Source organism: Scardinius erythrophthalmus, assembly GCF_964197995.2.
Source record: "Scardinius erythrophthalmus genome assembly, chromosome: 10".
In the NCBI taxonomy this organism is placed as follows: domain Eukaryota; kingdom Metazoa; phylum Chordata; class Actinopteri; order Cypriniformes; family Leuciscidae; genus Scardinius; species Scardinius erythrophthalmus.
Window position 1 is genome coordinate 16,490,671 of NC_138230.1, and position 20,656 is coordinate 16,511,326.

Below are 20,656 nucleotides of genomic sequence, written 5' to 3' on the forward strand. Positions count from 1 at the left end.
AAAGAATGTCCCATCTGCTTTGATGTCGTTGATCTACTAGCCTCTGGTATCTGAGAGTCGCCAACGAGTTTTTCGACAGTGTTGTCAAATATCTATTCCGAAGCTGTAGGGGGAGCTCTATAGAGAATCCTGCGAGAAAAAAGCGAGAATACAGCGAAGAAATTCCCGAAACTGCACAGCCCTGCTTTAACATTTCTGTGTTTAAGTTTAAGCTGGCCATAGCATGCATTTGAGGCGGGAAAATCTGTTTTAAGCGACCAATGGCAATCAAGGGGAGTGTTTAAGAAACATGAATTAATTATTTTTGCATTTTCTTTTGGGTGCGCTACTGGCACATAATTACAATTTAGCCCAACTAAAAAAATGATTACATAAATAAATAGATGTATTAATGACTAATTTATCTTTTTATTCATGCATTCCTTCATGGTTCATCCGAAATGTGCTTATTTACAATAAACTTACATAAAAAGAGCATATACAACTTGAGTCTAAATATATTTCACTGTGACATTGTCAGATGGCCAATGCCTTACACATATAGTTTATCCATCAAAATACCCCCCAAATAGCTATAGTTCCTTTTTAAGTTTAGATTAATTTATATACAGTGAGATGTAAACTAAGTTAACTCTCATTGAATATTCTTGAAACAACTGAAACTGCAGAATTAAGCAATTTCAGCATTTTTCCCCCAGGGGTCTGGAGAGGAAGAAGGCCACTCATTAATCACAATGGCATCCCTAAAGATGTTTTCAGATCAATATGTATTCAATTTACCCTGCATTATGGAATACACTGCGATTTTAATTAAGAATCATGACTTTAGCAAAGAATGCAACCATGCGACTTAATTTCAGTTTCCAGGGAACTGAATGAGACGGGAAGATGAATTCGGCTGTATTTTTTTATTTTAATAAAGATAAAGTGAAACTTTCAAAGTGCTGTCCCTGCAGTTTTGTGTAGTCGTGTTACGGTAGATCGCTAGCACTCAGTGTGTAGCTGTTGTGGGTTTATCAGGCCTGACTGAAAGTCTCCTTACTAAAGTCACAGTTCTCCGGATACAGAAGCTTCTTATCAGGGAACAGCTCGTCTGTAGGTGTCAAATCGTCTATCTCAGTTGAAAAATGCCCAGTGTTTCCCACCGTTGACGTTTCCTTGGCAACGCTGTAGGTTAGTGCCACACTATAGGCTGGCTTGTTCACCAGAGCGGTGCGTCCGCAGCGGCAGAGCCTTCTGAAGGCAGCGCGGAACTTTTGAGACATGGCGTTGTAGATAAGAGGGTTAATGGCGCTGTTGAGGTAGACACATGAGCGGCAGAACAGCAGAAACCAGGTGTCCAGGTAGGCTTCTTGCAGGAAAGAGTTCACCACCACCAGAGTGCGGTACGGCATCCAAAGCACAGCGAACAGAATAACCACCACTGCCAGCATTTTTGTAACCTTTAATGAAGAAATCACAATAACCATGTTAGGAAATGTATTAAATGTATCGGGTTAAATTGCAATTCAGTGTAATATGTAATGTTTGTTATGACATCTATGCGTCTGTGTGCGCGTGTGCGTGTGTGTGTGTGTGTGCGTGTGTGTTTGTGCATCTGCCTATATATCTGTCTGTCTGTCAGGGTAGATAGGTAATTAGACAGACAGATAGATAGATAGATAGATAGATAGATAGATAGATAGATAGATAGATAGATAGATAGATAGATAGATAGATAGATAGATAGATAGATAGATAGATAGATAGATAGATAGATAGATAGATAGATAGATAGATAGATAGATAGATAGATAGATAGATAGATTGGATGGGATGGATGTTCTGTACACTATAGTCTATAATTTTATCCAACCTGGAAAGAGACACAAAATACTTTGGCTTGCATAACAAATAAAATGCATAAATGTAGGCTACTGTGTTCTAATAATTGATTGTTTAAATTCATTAATTCATGAAGAACAATACAGATATGTGCTAGTACTGCACCTGAAACAAGTTTTGTTTAGCTCTATGATTTGTATGGATGCATTTAGAGCCTTTTGTTGTTTCCTAATATTAAAGTTTTAAACCTTAAAGGAGATCCTCTCACCTGTCTTCTGGATGCTGCAGTTGTACTGGAGCAGCGGCTGGAATTTTTCATTTTGTTCTTTTTGACTTTGGAGAAGTTGTCATGCCCGTTCTTGTCCGACGGGAGAGGGTTAAGAAACAAGATTCTCGCAATGAGGCCGTACAGGACAGTGGCAAGAGTGAGCGGCAGGACAAAAAAGATGCCAAAATCGACAAAATATATGGGTAGATAAAGGTTTCTGGACACTTTGTACGCGCACGTTATTATAGTCACATCCTTGTAGGGAACCTGTTGGATATCGGACAGGTAAAACCACATTACGCAGTAAAGAGACGTGAAAACCCAAACTCCAAAAATGATCTTCTTCGCGCGCGAGAGCGTGCATAAAAACTGCGCTTTGATTGGGTGACATATAGCGATGTATCGCTCTATAGTGAAGGCTGTTATGGAGCACGAGGATGCGTTGATTCCTAGATACTGGAAGTATGTGATGCACAGGCACCCCGCGTGCCCAAAAATCCATGAACCGAACAAACTGTCCGCTATGCTCGGCAGACCGGCTGCGATCAACACCATCAGGTCTGCGACCGCCAAACTAACCAGATAGCCATTGGTCGGGGTCCGCATATGTTTGGTTGTGAGGACCACCAGGATGACCATCACGTTTCCAACTATCCCGAAAGCGCATATGAGGAAAACCACGAGGACGCTGATCACTTTGTATTCGACACTGCGGTCCATCCAAGTTTCCAGAGTCTCGTTGAATACTGTGAAGTTCTCCATTCTCAAAAAATCTCCCAGGTTCTTTAAAGATCAGATTAAAAATAATTGACATAAATGCGGTTCATCCCTCTTAGAACTTTGCTTTTTTGATTTGTCTGTTCAGTTTTTGATTAGTTTTTGTTCATAAAAAAAAAAAACTAATTTACATCCATTTAAAATGTTTAATCATAGCGTAGCCTAAGTCAATTTTTTTATTCTCCGGTCTCTATTCTCCTCTAAATGTTGTGGAATAGACTATAGATGTGCTCTCCACTGTTGCAGTGCATCAGATGATGGATCTCCCTGTCTGGTGCTGAATTTAGCTAATCTCGCCTTTGGCTGCGTGGTCAGAAAAAGGGGCGTTTTACGCACGCACACTTTTCAGTCAAATGAAACCTAGCTAGCATGCTTTTTTGAGTCTTTTAAACTATCTTAAGACTCCTTGGTTGATTTTTATGGTCCTATTATTATACTAGGTCATTGAAATGCGACACAACATTGATTTAAGAATATGCAAGATTTCAATTAAATAATTGACAGATAATCTCATGTTCATTTTTGTGACTTGATTTAGGATACCATGCTTATTACACAACTGTGTTGGGTGTAGACCTACAACGTGGGATTTTTATAAAGACTTTTAAAAAAAATTTCTGTCCGCATGGTAAGATGGGGTACGATGTGTGGTTTACCCTAAGCAAACCATTGTCAAGTTTTAATTTTACTTCATTTTTACAAGGTTTTTAAGATGGATGCATTTTTCTCAGTTACCAAAACACGTCTTTTAAAAAGCATGTTTGCGAACATGCCAACTAATTCCTTTGTTTCCTTTTAAAGGACTCTTAAAAATAAAGTTTCTGTATTGACATGGTTCCACGAAGAACCTTTACCATAAATGGAACCTTCCCATTGAGCAAAAGGTTCTTTATAGAGGAAAAGGTTCTTTAGAATTTTAAAATGCTCTTCACACTATAAAAATGGTTCCTTTAAGAACTGTTCTTTGGGAAACCAAAAATGGTTATTCTATGAGAATGTTTATTTTTAAGAGAGCACTGCACCTCACTTGTTTCTATTTAAATTAACCCCCAGTTTCACAGACAAGTCTTAAAGGAGAACTCCGGTCAATTTTAACATTGAGCTCATTTTTTTTGTAAATTTGGAGTGCTGTCAATACAGAGAACAATGACAAAAATCGGTGTTGCCTACACCGTGTTATCCTCTTTTTAAAATTTGCACCCTGTTGACTTCAATGGGGCAAGTTTTAAACCTGCTTTTAGCCTCTTAACATCCTTGATGTGTCATTACAAGTGCACAGCTAATGTGAGTGATTCCTTCAGAGTGAACACGAGTGAATCTGACTGCAGTAGATGTGAAAGATATTAATAAAAATGATGTTATTTCAGCCAGTGCACATACCTGTATGTGACCTATGTATATCGAAGTCCATAGTAATCGATTGTCGAGTTCACGCGCGTGATCATAGGTAACTAAACCTATGCGTGTGAACTCTACAATCGATTACTATGGACTTCGACCGAAAACAGGAAGAAAATACAGGTATGACAGTTACCAGACAGTTTCTGGTCTCATTGACTTCCATAGTAGTAAAAAAATATACTATGGAAGTCAATGAGACCAGAAACTGTCTGGTTACTGACATTCTTCTAAATATCTTCCTTTCTGTTCAGCAGAAGAAAGAAATTCATACAGGTTTGAAAAAACATGAGGGTGAGTATATGATGACAGAATTTTCACTTTAAAATGGAGTATCCCTTTAAAATATGTCAGGGCCATTGTTTCGTCTCAAAAAGCACACCAGTAATGTTTTTTCTAAGGCACGTTTATAAAAGCTATTTAAATGTCCTAATTGAAATAAGGTCTAATTATGGCTTAATCTAAGACCTGTTCGTGAAACCAGGCCATGGTGTTTTTGACAGGTATCTGTGAGGGTTATGTTTAGTGGAAGGGGTCGTGCATGAGATCATATCAATGAGAAAATATCATTAACCTGATAAAAAAAAACAAAGGAAGTCTATGAGATATCCACACAAATATAGTGAAACACATGTGTGCGTGTGTGTGCCTACTTCTTTTTGGGGACAAATTTGTACCAAGAAGTGAGCTAAACATGACAAAATCTCCCATAAACTCCTTTTGGGGACATCGTCAGTAAAAAAAAAAAAAACTGCGTGGTATGGATTTTCTACATGTTCTTCTGAGAAAACCCAGATTTTCATGCATCATGCACATGCATGTGTCCCAATAACTCAGAGTGGAGTGAACAACCTTGATTATGTGCCTAAAACACACGTCCATCACAATAAATTACATATTACAATAGTTGTGACAATGTACTGTTACCCTGTTACATTAACGTTTAACCTCTGTGACCTCACATTATGAAAAAAATGTTGATCCAAAACACCACGTTGGCCACAATTATTGGCACCCCAAGAATTTTTTATGAGTAAAATATCTCTGAAGTATATTCCCATTAATATTTCCCATTTTTTAGCACACCAGGGTCACAAGGAACAGGAGTCAATGAAACTGACTTCTTGTTTCACATGAGTTTAAATATGAGGAAACGCAAAGGCCAAATTCCCTTAATCCTCCATCACAATGAGTAAAACTAAAGAATATAGTTCTGATGTGCAGCAAAAGATTGTTGACCTTCACAGAATAGAAAGTGGCTGTAAAAAAATAGCTAAAGCATTGAACATCCCCGTTTCCACCATCAGAGCAATAATTAAGAAGTTCCAATCAACTAAAGATGTTACGAATCTGCCAGGAAGAGGACGTCTTAATGCAGGGCAAGGAGGAAAGTTTGAGTGGCCAAAGACTCTTCGAGGATCACAGATGGAGAATTGCAGAGATTAGATGAGTCTTGAGGTCAGAAAGCCTAAAAATAAAAAAAGGACTGGGTTTTCAGGATAGAAATAGCAAATACATATGGTGTACATGCTAATAGCATGAGGACACTGAGCGAATTCTAGTTATTTAAATAAAATAAAATAAACAACATCTAAGAAATAATTTGAGTAACTGTTAAGTTAAGATTGATCTTCCCAGTCTTAGTTACAATATAATGAAATATGCAGTAAAGAAAATGCATGGGTAACACTTTACAATAAGGTTCAACATTAACTACCTTAACATGAACTAAGAATGAACAATACTTCTCCAGCATTTATTAATTTTAGTTCATATTAATTTCAACATTTACTAATACGTTGTTTAAATCAAAGGTTGTATTTGTTAACATTACAGTTAATGCACTGTAAACTAACATGAACAAACAATGAACAGCTGAATTTTTATTAACTAAAACTAACAAATATAATAAATACTGTAACAAATGTATTGCTCATTGTTGGTTCATGTTAGTTAATACATTAACTAATGTTAACTAATGAATCTTATTGTAAAGTGTTACCGTAAAATTAGACCACATACTTTTATGTCTTCAAATGGCGTTCAGAAAATTCAGATGATGCAATATCCTGTTAAATGTGTCTTGTGGAATTTTCCCAGTTTTTCAGAGGATGACTGAGTGAAAACCTAGGGACACTACTAAAATGTATTTAATCTAAAATAGCATTAATTTCTTTAAAGCACAGGTGTGGTATGGGGGTACATGGGGGATTTCTGAAGGATTTTAATAATATTTCATGTTCAAATGTAATGTTAGAAAGTGGGGGGACAGGTAACAAAATTATTTTATTTTTTTTTTCTCAGTATTTTAGATAGTTTTAGATTTGCAGTTAGATTAATGTGCAGGACACTTGTCTTGTCTTGGCTTATGCATATTTGTATATATATAATGTCCTGGGGACAAAAATGGCACCCATTCTGTGAAATAGCTCTTGTGGTTGGCTTTAGCTGTGATTTAATGTGCCCTCGTGCCAGTAAACACATCATCAGAGAAGAGAAAACATGTCACTGCAAGAGGGAGGGGAAGTCATTTTGAATTAAGATTATAAGGAACGTGAAATAAAAATATATAAATAAAATAATGTTGTCCATAGATAAATCATTTACTGCAATGTTCCATAAAAATGTCAATTTTGATTTGGTGACTTTAAGCTTTTGATTATTCTTCTCTCAGCTTCTGTTTGATGAAGTATAATTAATGTGTCCATAAATTGTAAGAGAGAACGGATCAGTGCCGCTGCTAGCCATTTTGGTGCCCTAAGCATAATTCCTTTATGATGCCCCCCACCCCGACCCCGAGAAAAAAAACGTTTGTTTTTGCCAGTTTGACTTTTTATTACCAAACATATAACTCAATACCAATAACACAATGGCAGCACCACAGTATAAAATTTAAGAACACTAAAAAGAGAAAGTAAAATCTTCACAGCTTTGCTGACTTTGTAAACATATGTAGAATAGCCAACACACACTACACATTTGAAAGTGCAAACTTTTTTTCAGTAAACAGAATAGCAAAATAAAAAAAAACTATCAAAATAATCCAGACATGTTTTTCCCAAATTCAATGTCACTTTGAATAAATTACATTTATTAGACAAAATATTCAAACAAAGAATCTCATACGAGAAAAAAATTATAAACATTTAAAACTGAAAGCATGGCAGCCAAGGAGTTCTCCCCCTTTATTCCTTATTTATCAACTATTTGATAAATATAATATAATATAAAAGCATAATAGAATGAGGTGCAATAATGCACACAATTAAACAGTATTGTTTGCTTTACATCATTCATATTGACATTTTATATTTTTTTATATATTTAACAGGAATTGTTAGCCTACCATGTGCACTGCACTGACTGCTAACGTTAACTGTTACTGAGAAAGTATTAACCACCGTCACGTCAAAATAAACCATAAACTACTGCTCAATATCTAAAGAAAGATAGTAAAGAAAGTAACAGCTAGCTGGCGTCAGTTATTTGTAAAACGGGTAGTGTTTAACAGTAAAATCTCAATTTAGCTTGCACCGAAGTTATAAGTTATAATTACATAGTTTGCTAACATTAACGTCAGCAAGTTCGAGGCGCGTTAGCAGCAGCACATTTCCCTTATTTAAGAATGATTAAACATGGACTTACCTGCAAGTGATGCACGGGCATCATCTCGCAGTTTCTTCTTCTTTCTTTTCTCATCCTAACTTCTGCTGTCTTTTAGGGGCCATTTCCAAAAAAGTTGCCTACTGTCTGTCTGTCAAACTTCGTTCGCGTTCGTCCTTCGTAAAGGCGCCTGCGCGAACAAACGGCACGGACCATCCAAAGCGGGGGGCGGTACTTTCTTGACTTGAGCAATTAAATGATCTTGTTCCCCCTTTTTTGTTACATATACATGGCTAAAATGTGCCTAATAATATTTCTATATTATTAGCTAATGAAATAATATCGGCATTATATATATTTTTTAATTAGGCTATTTTTGGTGCCCCCTCAGCACTTGGTGCCCTACGCACAGCGCGTGATGCGCGTGGTGGGAGCGGCGGCGCTGGAACGGATAAATTTAATGTGAAAGGACTGAGGCAACTGCCTTTATTTTTCATTGATCAAAAGGCATTCACATAAAATGTAAAATCGCACAACAAACAACAAACCAGGACATTGTGACAAAAAGTCATTAGGAGAAATGTTCAATGCAAAACGGCTCCTCAAAGCCAATTTGTATTTGCTCTGTTGGAAGAGAAATAGCTCGTGCTACTTACGAAAGATATTTTAATCCGGAAGTGTTTTTAGGTGACACGTGAAAGGCAGTGTTAATGCTTGAAACTTAGGTCCCTGTCTTCAATTTCGCCCATGAAATTTAGTCACATCACTTCTTTGAATTTTTACCAGGGACATGTGAGGGCAAGTCTATATGACAAATGTGTCAAATGAAGTATACATTCAGAGGTTTCGCATTATGTTCTTTTATACTTTCTGCACTGTTGTTTTGGTCCCGCATTGCATCATCTCCCAGAGAACAAATAGTTAAAAAAAAAACAATAGGCTAGTTGCTTATGTAACATGTCGTGACATGCCTGTGACAATTCCTTTTTTCTTTTCTTTTAATTTATTTATTTTTTACTCAGTAACATTTGGCAGCTATTTAAACAGCCATGTAAGATTTCTTTAATTCCTTGTAAGAGTAATTGACTCATCTGGGACCGCACAGTTGCTCCATTATGAACATGAGAAAAGCTCTCCTCCTCACCAACTGTGGTTATGGCATACAGACAGAAGAGACCTTATCCTGCCAAGCCACTTCAGCATTTATTTAGGGGTCTGTTTCCAAGGGAAACAGACAGATGAGTTCACAACCTAATTAGCTGGTGGAGTGGCACCACTGGGACAATGCCACGGTTGTATCAAAATTGATTGATCCAGATTTTTAGATCTTTAATTTAAAATAAGAACACCTTCAGATGCGTGACATTTTTAAATTATCTTGTAACCATCAAGACTGACAAATAATATATCATGTTTAAAACTACTCTTGTAGAATGCGTGAAACGAAGACTAGCCTACTTAAAATGCAAATGACGTTTAGTGGCTGGCAAAGCAGCCTAATGCACGTGGAAATTTTTCTCCACTTTTGTGCTTTGCTGCCACCTTGTGTCAAAGGAAGGAACTGCACATGATGAGACTGACATCCATTGTAAATGCTTTCAATTTAAAGGGGACTTTATGTTTTTTTACATTTTCAACTTTCTTGTGTGATGTTGCTGTTTGAGCATGAAAAAAGTCTGCAAAGTTGCAAAGCACGAAGTCACTCCAAATTTATTTATTCTCTGTATCAGTAAGCATTGTTTCTGAACTCTCTCAAACTCCTCGATTTTTTCTTCCGGGAAGGTACACGTTGAAATATTCCTCATTTAAATAATTCCCATCCAAGGCATATGCAAAAAAGGGGCGATGCTTGGTCAGTTGTGCTAGTAGTGTGTTGAAACGGTAAGGAGCGAGTTGACCAATCAGAGCACAATGTGCTTTTCAGAAGGAGGGGCTTCACAGAGACAGGAACTAAACAGACTGGGAAGAGAGGTGCTGCAACCATAGATATCATATAAAGGCTAGATGTCTCGTCCGCGCTGCTGGCCAATGGAGCTCGACATCCGCACACGGCGGCCATCTTACGACAGGGTGCTCGCTCACTCATAACATGGTGCATGTACTTTTAAATAACCATAACTTGCTCAATTTTCTACCGATTTTCAAACGGTTTGGTTTGTTATAAACGTCAGAGATGTAGCTATTATACTGTAACTGCATACATATGAATAATTATGTTCAAAATGTTTAAGCATTCAGAATTATAGCCACGCTAATAACGTTTGTAAGAAACCAAACCGTTTGTAAATCCGTCCAGATTTCAGCGAGATAAGAGGATTTGTGTGCGTGCTGCTCACTCACCTTAATTCACAGAGCCCTGTCCTAAGATGGCCGCCGGTGATGCCGGAAGTGACTCCGCCTTAAGACATCTAGCCTTTAAATGATATCTATGGCTGCAACAATGTAAAACATGAAAATAATGTGTTTTTTGAACATTAAAGTATGAAAACCTATTCTAGTAGACCCCAAAAACAAAATCAAGACTTTGAAAAGAGTATAATGGTTCCCCTTTAAGTAGATACAAAGTAGATGCAGGCCTCCTTAAAACTTTATATTCGTTTTTTTTAAATAGCCTGCATTATTAAAAAAAAAAAGTATAAAAAAAAATTGCCATGGTAAGACTCAACATCTATGCATTTATTTTACATTTGTTCTGAACATCACCTAATATATTCCAAATACACAGGATAGCTGTACTTTGACGTTTCTGTCTTCATTCCAAGGCAATCAATAGTTTGGCCATTTCAATGCTGCACATTTTCATATTCCTATAATTTATATCTTAATAAATGTAATAGAATTCATTCATTTTTATCGCATCAAAATTAAGACATGAAACATGGAAGTCATTTTTAAATATTGATTTAGAGCCGATATTGCAATTTCTGTCATGCTCCATGCACATCTAACACATGACAAAATGGCAATTTATTAGGGAGTTTCTTTTTTTTTTTTCTCTAATCAATATGTTTGAAATTAAACATGTATTCTTGGGAATGCTGTTTTAATAAATGTATGGATTTTTTTCCAAAGCCTCAATATCACTTTCCATTTTTTATAATAGTCCTGTAAAGTCACTCACCGTGAAATCAAAATGGACAGTTCTTGGTTTAAAATGGAATATTGCAGTATGCTATATAAATGATTTATTTGTGCACATCATTTAGAAAATTCATGTCACTCATAATATTTAATCAAAATAAGTGCCCCTTCCTCTTGCAGTGACACCTTTTCTTTTCTCTGATGCTGTGTTTACTGGACCGCCCTACATTTTTTTCATTTTTTAGAGAAGCCGCTTCACTCAGATAAGACTATCACAACTTCTGTTTTATGCCGAGTTTAACAAAAGCCATTTCCTTTATGACATCATTCTCCAGGAAGTGACGTCTATTTGATTTAAAAAAAAAATGTCTATGATAATATCAATATCTTAAAGTATCTTAAAATTGGATGACTAGTAATTTCCTACAACTTAATTCTGAAAAAACAGAGATTCTAATTATTGGACAAAAAACTTCCTCACGTAATAACCTAGAATACTGTCTAACACTCGATGGCTGCTCTGTTAGGAACCTGGGTGTGCTCTTTGATACCAATCTTTCATTTGAAAGTCACGTGTCTAGTATCTGTAAAACCGCATTTTTCCATCTTAAAAATATACTGTATCTAAAAATCCGTCATATGCTCTCATTGACAAATGCGGAACAATCAGTTGCATTACATGCGTTCATGATCTCAAGGCTAGATTATTGTAATGCTCTACTGGGTGGTTGCCCTGCACGCTTAACAAACAAACAAAACGCAGCAGCTCGAGTTCTTACCAGAACCAGGAAGTATGACCATATTAGTCTGGTTCTGTCAACACTGCATTGGCTCCCTATTAAACATTGAATACATTTTAAAATATTGCTGATTACTTACAAAGCACTAAATGGTTTAGCTCCCCAGTACTTGAGCGAGCTCTTAACACATTATAGTCCTTCACGTCTATTGCGATCTCAAAATTCCGGCAAGTTGATAATACCTAGAATACCAAAATCAACTGCTAGCGGTAGATCCTTTTCCTATTTAGCACCAAAACTCTGGAACAGTCTTCCTACCATTGTCCGGGAAGCAGACACACTCTGTCAGTTCAAAGCCAGATTAAAGACACATCTCTTTGACCTAGCATTCACATAATACATTATAGACTTCTATAATTTAATGTTAGGCTGCATAGATTAGGTCAGCCGGAACCGGGAACACTTCCCATAAATCCTGATGTACTCGTTACATCATAAGAAGAATGGCATCTACGCTAATTTTAGTGTCTTTGTTTATCCCGAGGTTTACCCGCAGCCTGCCGGATCCAGGCCGCATCCAGATCTGACGAAGGGCCTTCGCCTGGACCCGATGACAACGCAGTGCTGAAGTGCCAACTAGTCTCTCCCTATGGAGGATCCCTTTACCACTCCAGATAAAGCATTTTTGGGAAATTTGTTTTGCGTACCTACCCCGAAGTGATAAAATAAAATAAAATTCTGTATCAAAATTTATAAGGAAAGACAAGTACTTTGTTTAGGCTTGGTTTGTAGGGAATTACAAACCTGCGCACATATATTCAAACGCACGTAACTATAGAACCAATTCTTAATGCGCATGTGACCGCCATCAGTGTTTCTCACAGGTTCGCGTTTAAAGTCTGTGTAGAGAGGATGGTGTCATCTTAGCGGCCCCTAATTTAATAACAAATGATCGTTGCGATGGAAGCGAATCAATCAAAACTAACTTTAGCTGGAAAATAACTTTATTAAAGAACCGCTAAAAAGCCCAAACAATCTCTGTTACCATAAATGATATGTTTATCTCTGTAAAGCTGCTTTGAAACAATCTACATTGTTAAAAGCGCTATATAAATGAAGATGACTTGACTATTCAAAATTCATAAACTCATTTTTACACTGTTGCTTCACATAACTGAATAGCCTGTGTTACTGTTCCTATAATTCAGCAGCTGTCAGATGGGTTGTAAAGCAGGCCCAAGTGTTTAAAGTGGGTCTTGGAGTTAAAGGCCATTTCCAGGAGAAATAAGTGAAGCCAAAAGCAGAGACCCGCCAGTGTCATGACTCAAGGCCAGACATTAACAGCATTCGCTGGTTCAACCCTTTCCTCTCGAGAAAACCCCTGAGGGCTTGTAAAGTAAAATAAGAACTATTCTGTTGCCTCATAATAAAACCGTTGCACACCAAGTTAAAGTAAAAATGCATTTGATGATTTATTATGTAGCTTGTTGTTCCTCTCAAGTAAAAGTTTACTGAACTGTTAAAACATAATGAACAAATGCCTATGGCATGAGCATCTGAGTTGACGAATCCACTATATGCATTTGCACATTCTCAGTAAACAAAACTACTTCCTAAAAACGTTTGAAACAGGGTGAATTCATGTAAAGTGGGCCACTTTTTGTTTGTTTTTTTCCTTTTCTTTTCTTTAATCCTTTTGTTAACTTTAAGGTCCAGTTATAATATATTCATTTGAATCCAGTCCATAGTTATTTGTGAGGTATATAACAATAAACATATTGAGATAATGCACTCCAGACAAATTTATTTTCAGGTAAAGTGGGCCATCCCTGATTTATAAAAAAAAAAAAAAGATCTTTAGAAACTATTAAAAACACAGGTTTAGTAATAGAATTATCAAACAAACATATTCAACAACATATTTAACAACCCCAAAAACATATAGCGTAGGATATGAGTAAAATTCATCAGTTCACTAAATGCATAAAATTCAAAACAGCTTTGAAATTACATTTAATGAAACCTGAATATCAGAATATTCAGATATCAGAATATTGATGAAAATGAACTTTACAACATATTAAAAATGTGACACACGCAACAACAAATAGGCTAACAAAACACATAATAGCAACATTTAAAATGTAATCATGCTGTAAAACATTAAATGAACTTTTACATATTTTAAAGCTTTATACTCTGCATCTAAATTTTGCTCCTCTTATCCTTTCTTCATTCCACAGATGCCTTTCTTTCTGCTCACTCTTTCATTTCTTCCATCTCTGACTTGAATTTCCTGACTGCACTGTTTTCTAAATAAGTAAATTATAAAATAACTTGTGAATTTCAGTTTATTTAATACATTTGAGTATTACTGAAAGTTAAAGGTCACCCACTTTACCTGAATCCCACTTTATCTAACACATTCAGCCAAAGTGGGCCAGCTATAATATAATTAAAGACCTTACAAGAAAACTAACATAAAAAATAAAAATAAAAATAAAAAATAATAATATATAGTAGGCTATATATAGTATATATAAGTTAGAAATGAAAATCTTTATCTGAATTAATCAAACATGCTTAGGCCTATGTAACATTAAGTATTTTACATAGGCCTAAGCATGTTTAATTAATTCAGATACATTTTCATTTCTAACTTATATATACTATATATATTTATCATTTTGCAAACATTGTGGGAACGTTACTTTTGAATGTTCTTTAAACATTCTGAAACAAGTAACATTTAAAAAATGTTACACAAACATCCAACTAAAATATTGCATGAACCATGTATAAATAACGTTTTTTTGTGCTAACTTTTTGAGAACATTATTAGAGTCCATGCGAGGAACAACTGTGTAAGTCAAAAAAAAAAAAAAAAAAAGATGAGATAACCATGTGACATGAATGTATGTGTGCCACTTTGTCCTCTTAGGTTTCGGAAGGGTACTCGCTAGCGCCCAAACTAAAATAACTAGCTTTCGGAAGACGACCGAACGCTCATCCTTCAGCTCAGTTCAGTTCTCATATAATGGTGTCAATACAGGCAGATCAATATTATTTTTGAATATTAAATTAAATGTTAAATTTAATGTCCCTAACTAAGCAAGCCAAAAGCCAATTGCAATAAAGGTGAAAAAAGGCGACAAAGGCGACAGTGGCAAGGAACCAAAACTCCATCAGTGGCAGAATGGAGAAAAAAACCTTGGGAGAAACCAGGATGTAGGAGTATCGTAACTTTAGACGCCTCTCGCGGTTCAAATAAACAGGGCTGGGCAACAAACTCAAGCTCCTCCAACATTGTTTGGTTTAGACTTCTAATTCGTGACTGGTGTTTTGTTTTGCTCTATCCTCTGCGCTTCCGCGTTCGTCATTACGTTGTGCTTCGGGTCAAGGGTCACTCTTTCGCCGTAAATCGATGCGTACGGCCGTCTGCTGGAAGCGAGTTATTTTAGTCGATAAAGTTTTAAATATGGATATTTTTCTTACACGAACACTTCAGAAGGCCTTTATTAACCCCCCGGAACCGTGTGAAGCACTTTTATCATGGCTGGATGCACTTTGAAGGACAGAAACAACCATTCACTGCCATTATTAAGCTTGGAAGAGCCAGGACATTTTTTAATATAACTCCGATTGTATTCGTCTAAAAGAAGAATGGCATACACCTATGGCTTGAGGGTGAGTAAATCATGGGCTAATTTTTATTTTGAGGTGAACTAACCCTTTAAATGTCTTATGCTGGCTCCTCAATTGCTATTCTTATCTGTGCTCTGTTACAGCCCCTATTACAGAAAAGATCCTTCAACAGAAGTGCCACATAAGACACCAGCAGATAAACAAAACACAACGTAGTGGGAAATAAAGTGTCACATCTAACTCTTACAAGTTCCAGGTTCTTTAAGTTTAGACTCTTAAATCGGATGTAACTGACAGTTGCTGCTGGATATGAAATTCTCTGTCTGGATATGAAGTGTCAAGCATGATAAGTTTCGTATTCTAAAAGACCCACGTTTCATACTGTGCGCAGATGGCAAACATGTTTTTGTCAATTTTCTGTAAAATGGTTATTCTTAGATGAAATAAATAATCTGAAAAGCATATCCCAAAAAAAGTTTTCTGGGTTTGCTTACAAACTTTTAGGAACACAAGTATAGTGCATTTCAAAGCTGCTTTTCTATTATGAACAATCATAGTAGTTCACACTGAAAAAAAATATTTTTGGCCATCTTCCAGTCCTGCACTGGGGCATTAATATGGTTGCATTGTTTGCCAGTTTTATTTACACAGTTGTTGTTGATTTTGTTGTCAGATTCAGTGGAAGTTTGTTTCAACCACCAAATAAAAAAAAGAGGCAATTGCAACTTTTTTCCTTAAAATTATTTTATCTCCAAAATTTAATGTTTGCCGCAATTGAAAGTTTGTATCTCACAATTCTGACTTTTTTTGGTCAGAATTACAGGCTTATTTCTTGCAATTTGGACTTCAGAACTCACAATTGTGAGTTATAAAGTCTGAATTGTGAGATATAATTCGCAATTGGGGAAAAAAAAAGTCAGAACTCTGAGATAAAAAGTCATTATTTTTTATTCCGTTGCAGGAACAAGCTTCCATAACTTCTTCTCTTTTAATGTCAGGATGTTTTTCCTTTACTTAAAATGATTGGTTAGTTGATTGTGACTCATATACCAAGCACTGTAAACCCTAACGCTCAAAATACTTAATTAGTTTGAGTAGGACAAACTTAAATTAAACTAATTAGTTCAGTCAAATTAACTTTTATGAATATTTAGCACTTTCTTTTTCTTTCAAGTTCACAGAACTGATATATTTTAAGTAAACTGAACTGTTTCATTGTTTTGAGTTTTATGAAATGATTTATTTTAATTTAAACAAACTTAAGTTTAACTGAAACGGCTGGGATGTCTATTTCCCAGCATTCTTTGCCGATGGCACTTGAATGGGAGAGTAAATGCTAAAATTAAGCGTAATATAATGGGGGTTTTTTTGTGCAAGATTAATGTTAAATGGGAGATTGAGTATTGATTAATGTTTTGTTATGCTAATTTAGAAGAATTTCTGTTAATGTTGGTTTTAGGATAGTTACCATCATGGTGACAAGTGGTGCATGCGGCTTGATTTGAGAGCAAATAAAATCTTTATATTGATGCACTCATGCAGCAAGTGCTGTATAACATACTATAGCATTAAAACATAATAGTATGTTAGTAAACTAACTTGTTAAAACTACAAGTTAATACTAATGAAAGTGTTCACATTGAGATTACATGAAGGTTTTAAGTTAAATGTATGAAATAGTGTACTCTGATTTTAATTGTTCTTAACTTGCAATTTAAATGAATATTTATTAACACAACGTTTCGGTCACACGAACTTCATCAGTTCCTTATCTGCTGAAACGACCTACCTAATTAGTCTTGTTATCCTACGCACCTATCACCTGCAGGTGTGCGATGGAGTTTGTTCACTAATTGTTCTTAACTTGAAATGTTTAATTGTTCTTAACTTGAAATGTTTAATTGTTCTTAACTTGAAATGTTTAAGTACAAACTTAAAATCTGCCAGTTCTGTTTACTTAATCTTTGAATTTCAAAACTTAAAAAATTGAGGCAATCGATTGCCTTAAATTTTTTGAGTTCTGCTAACGTATTCGGGTTTACAGTGAGTCTTGAAGTCCATGTACAGTATAAGCTATTAAAGAGTTAGTTCACCCAAAAATGCTGTTCTAACCTCATGACATGAGAGTGAGTAAAAATGAAGGAAGTTTAAAGATTAAAAAATTCACACAATAAAAAAAATTCATTTTTGGGTGAACTATTCCTTTAAGGTTTTTTGTCTCATGAAAGTTGATGTGATGTTGTCAGAAGGTTAAGACAAACACTTTTTGACACATTTCTCATAGAAAACATGAAATGAAGCACATGGCTGTAATGCTCACTTGATTGTGTGTTCACAAAATAACAAGCGACTTTTAAATGTGTTCACGCTTTGTCGACTAAACTGTGAGCATTGCATCTCCCATGGTTGGTCTCGAATAGAAGCCATCTCAGCTGTTATTTATGGAGACGTCAATGCACTTGCTGCTCCTTTCTCAAGTCAACTTATTACAATGTGTAGCCCATGGTGGAGAGAGACTGTAAGATCTGAACACACAGGGGGCAAATTCTAATAAATGTCAATTTCACAGTTTACGCTCTAATAATGTTCCAGCCTCTGGAGCATAGCAACGTCATTCATGTGTTTTAACCAGCTGATGTCACCAGTCTCATTTAATTCAGTGTGCCAGTGGAATGTTGCATTAGTAAATGTTGAGCTTTCACTGAAAAATCAGTGAGGCGCACTCTAATTATGTCCTAGGGCCACCTAAACATACGCTACGCTGACTGGCATCATGCCGGAAAACTGCAAAGGGGTCGTGTGGGGCGTGTGAAGTCATTCTGTTTCAGAAAAATACATGACTTGTGACAGTCATAATGTAGGCATACATGTATGATATACAAAACAAGAGATGTAAAAAATGATATGATCAATTAATCATAACAACATATGTTTCTTTTTACATTACTCATCAAAATAAGTTAAGCATTTTTTTTTTTAAGTTACACAAGATTTAACTCAGTTTAATTGAAGTTAAGATTACTTATACAGCCAAGTTGATTGTACTTTTTCTTGGTAAATTAAGCTTTGCATATAAATACAACAAGACACATTATAAAATTAAAGAAAAAAAAATGAAAAAGTAGTTAGGATAAGTCAGAATAGGCATATTTACAAATATGAACATTAGACATGAACAGTATTATGGATCACGAATAGAAGTGAAATAATAAGTTGTACAGTAAAGCAGTGTTTTGTATGTTAGCCTACTTTTTGTTACCTTTTTGTTACATTTTTTGCTCTACCAATTGTTTTGTTTCATAATAGTTTTATTGTTTAAATGTAGCTGAAAATTAGTTCCACTGTGACAAATTATTCCATATAATGTGACAACATGCCCCGCTATTGGTTAATATGGGTTAAATGAGCTGTATCTTGGGCAATAACATTATAAACAACTTTTTAAAGCCAAGACCTTAAAGTCCCCTATGGTGAAAATCAATCTTTTAATGTAGTTTATATGTCTATGTGGTGTTTTTAAACTGCTTTAAGGCATGTGCAAATTCATAAGTCAACACCATTGCTGAGTATTTTACAAAGATGGTCTCAAATCGCTGGCGTTTCTGACGTCACAAACCTTGTAACCAATCAGGTTAACGTGTGATGTCACTGAGTGGATCTCTGAGCTGCTGTGAGTGAGTGGAGGCGGGGATAATTTGCATATTCATAGAATCGCGTATACCAAATGAAGCAAGGGCGTAGAGTTACATTCAAGCTATTTTAAGCATGAAGCAATTTGTTTTCAAGGAAAAAAAACGTTCAAATATATAATTTTGGTGATCAAAGATGAGTTTTAAGGGATACAATTATTGAGGTTCGTGTCTATACAGAAACTGACGTTCAAAATCAGATGTACACTTGTATTCATGATGTGCAACTAACTTTAGAGATTTCATATTGTGACTTGTATTAGGCTATGTCTTGAAAAAGATTAATTTAAGCGGATTGTTTTTTAGAATGTATTTTCAAGAACGTTTTAATGATGTTAATTTCTAGGATAATTAATTTAGGACACAGCTTGGGCATGCAATCTGTATAGGCTGCGTCGTGAATCTCACAAGGAGAGCAGCATGAAAGTGTTTGATCAGGCTTCATTTCCCCCCCGACACTATAACCTCCCTCTCTTCTCTCCTCCTCTCTTCTCTCCTCCTCTCCTCTCCTCTCCTCTCCTCTCGCGCTGCATTGATGAGACCTGAGCGCGGAGCGCGGGTGGAACAGGACGAGCTTCCCTTAATTAACGGAGCGCGAGCCCTGCAGGAATGCAAGCGAGACGCTGCTTGGAGAAGGTAGGCGATGCCTTTATTTTCTGTGAGTTTACGGTGACACCAAATACGGAATAACAGATGAGGCACAAGACAGGCAACATATTTTCCCCAGAGATTGTCATCCTGACTACTTTTTCTGCGACTGAAAACCAGGAAACGCTTCACTATTCTGTTCGATGCTGATGTTCACGCGCCGTTTAAAGCTCCTCAAATATTACAAGTATTATTGACATGATAATTCGCACTTTTAGGAACATTTCTGGCGTGAAATGGATTAATGAACTTATACTAATTAGAAAAATCAAATGTAAGTATTCTATTAGGCTACTTAAATTGTGAATATTGATGGTAACTGTACGATGAGACCGTGCAAGAGAGATCGGGAAGTCTTACAACACGTTTTATTTGTAGCAAATTTTTTCCCCTCAAACTTTTAAATAATATTGTAATATTTACCTGCTTTAAATTAAAGTATTTTTAAACTGTGTAAATGTCAAGTAAGTCGTAACCAGGGTAATTTAACAGTAGGCTATGGACTGTTACATCTTTTGACATGGACGTTTTAAATGTTGTGCATAAATATATTATGGTAATGCTTAAAACATAACATACAGCGTTTGTTAGTTACTTTCTCAATTGTAAATATAGCCTATACAATGTCTTATCTTTGTGGATCCAGTATAAGTACACTGTTGCAACCCTCCCCCATCTCTCTCTCTCTCTCTGTATATGTATATGTATATGTAAATGTATACGATTTAGCATTTAGATGGAAAGCTTGTATAGATTAAGGTAAACAATAACCTGCTGTTTCCATTAAATACCAGTTTTGTCATTTATCACTTTTAAAATGGTCATAAATTACATTATAAGCCAGATGTGAAATAATATTTGTCTTAGTGTTTTGTGCTTTATCTAAAACTGAATGGTTTTTATTTTTTGTTATAAATTGTTGTCTTTGTCCTCATACTGCAGCATCTGCCTGCTATGAGATGAACATACGAATAGAAGTTCAA

General features: G+C 35.8%; 1 protein-coding gene across 1 annotated transcript; it reads right to left on the bottom strand.

Annotated features, from left to right (window-relative positions):
* Positions 1-1,016: 1,016 nt before the first annotated feature.
* On the bottom strand, positions 1,017-2,854 carry trhrb (thyrotropin-releasing hormone receptor b; the record flags this gene model as incomplete). Its single annotated transcript, XM_081375629.1, has 2 exons — positions 1,017-1,442; positions 2,093-2,854. The coding sequence occupies 2 exons, from the start codon at positions 2,852-2,854 to the stop codon at positions 1,017-1,019; spliced, it is 1,188 nt and encodes a 395-aa protein (XP_081231755.1).
* Between the last annotated feature and the right edge of the window lie 17,802 nt (positions 2,855-20,656).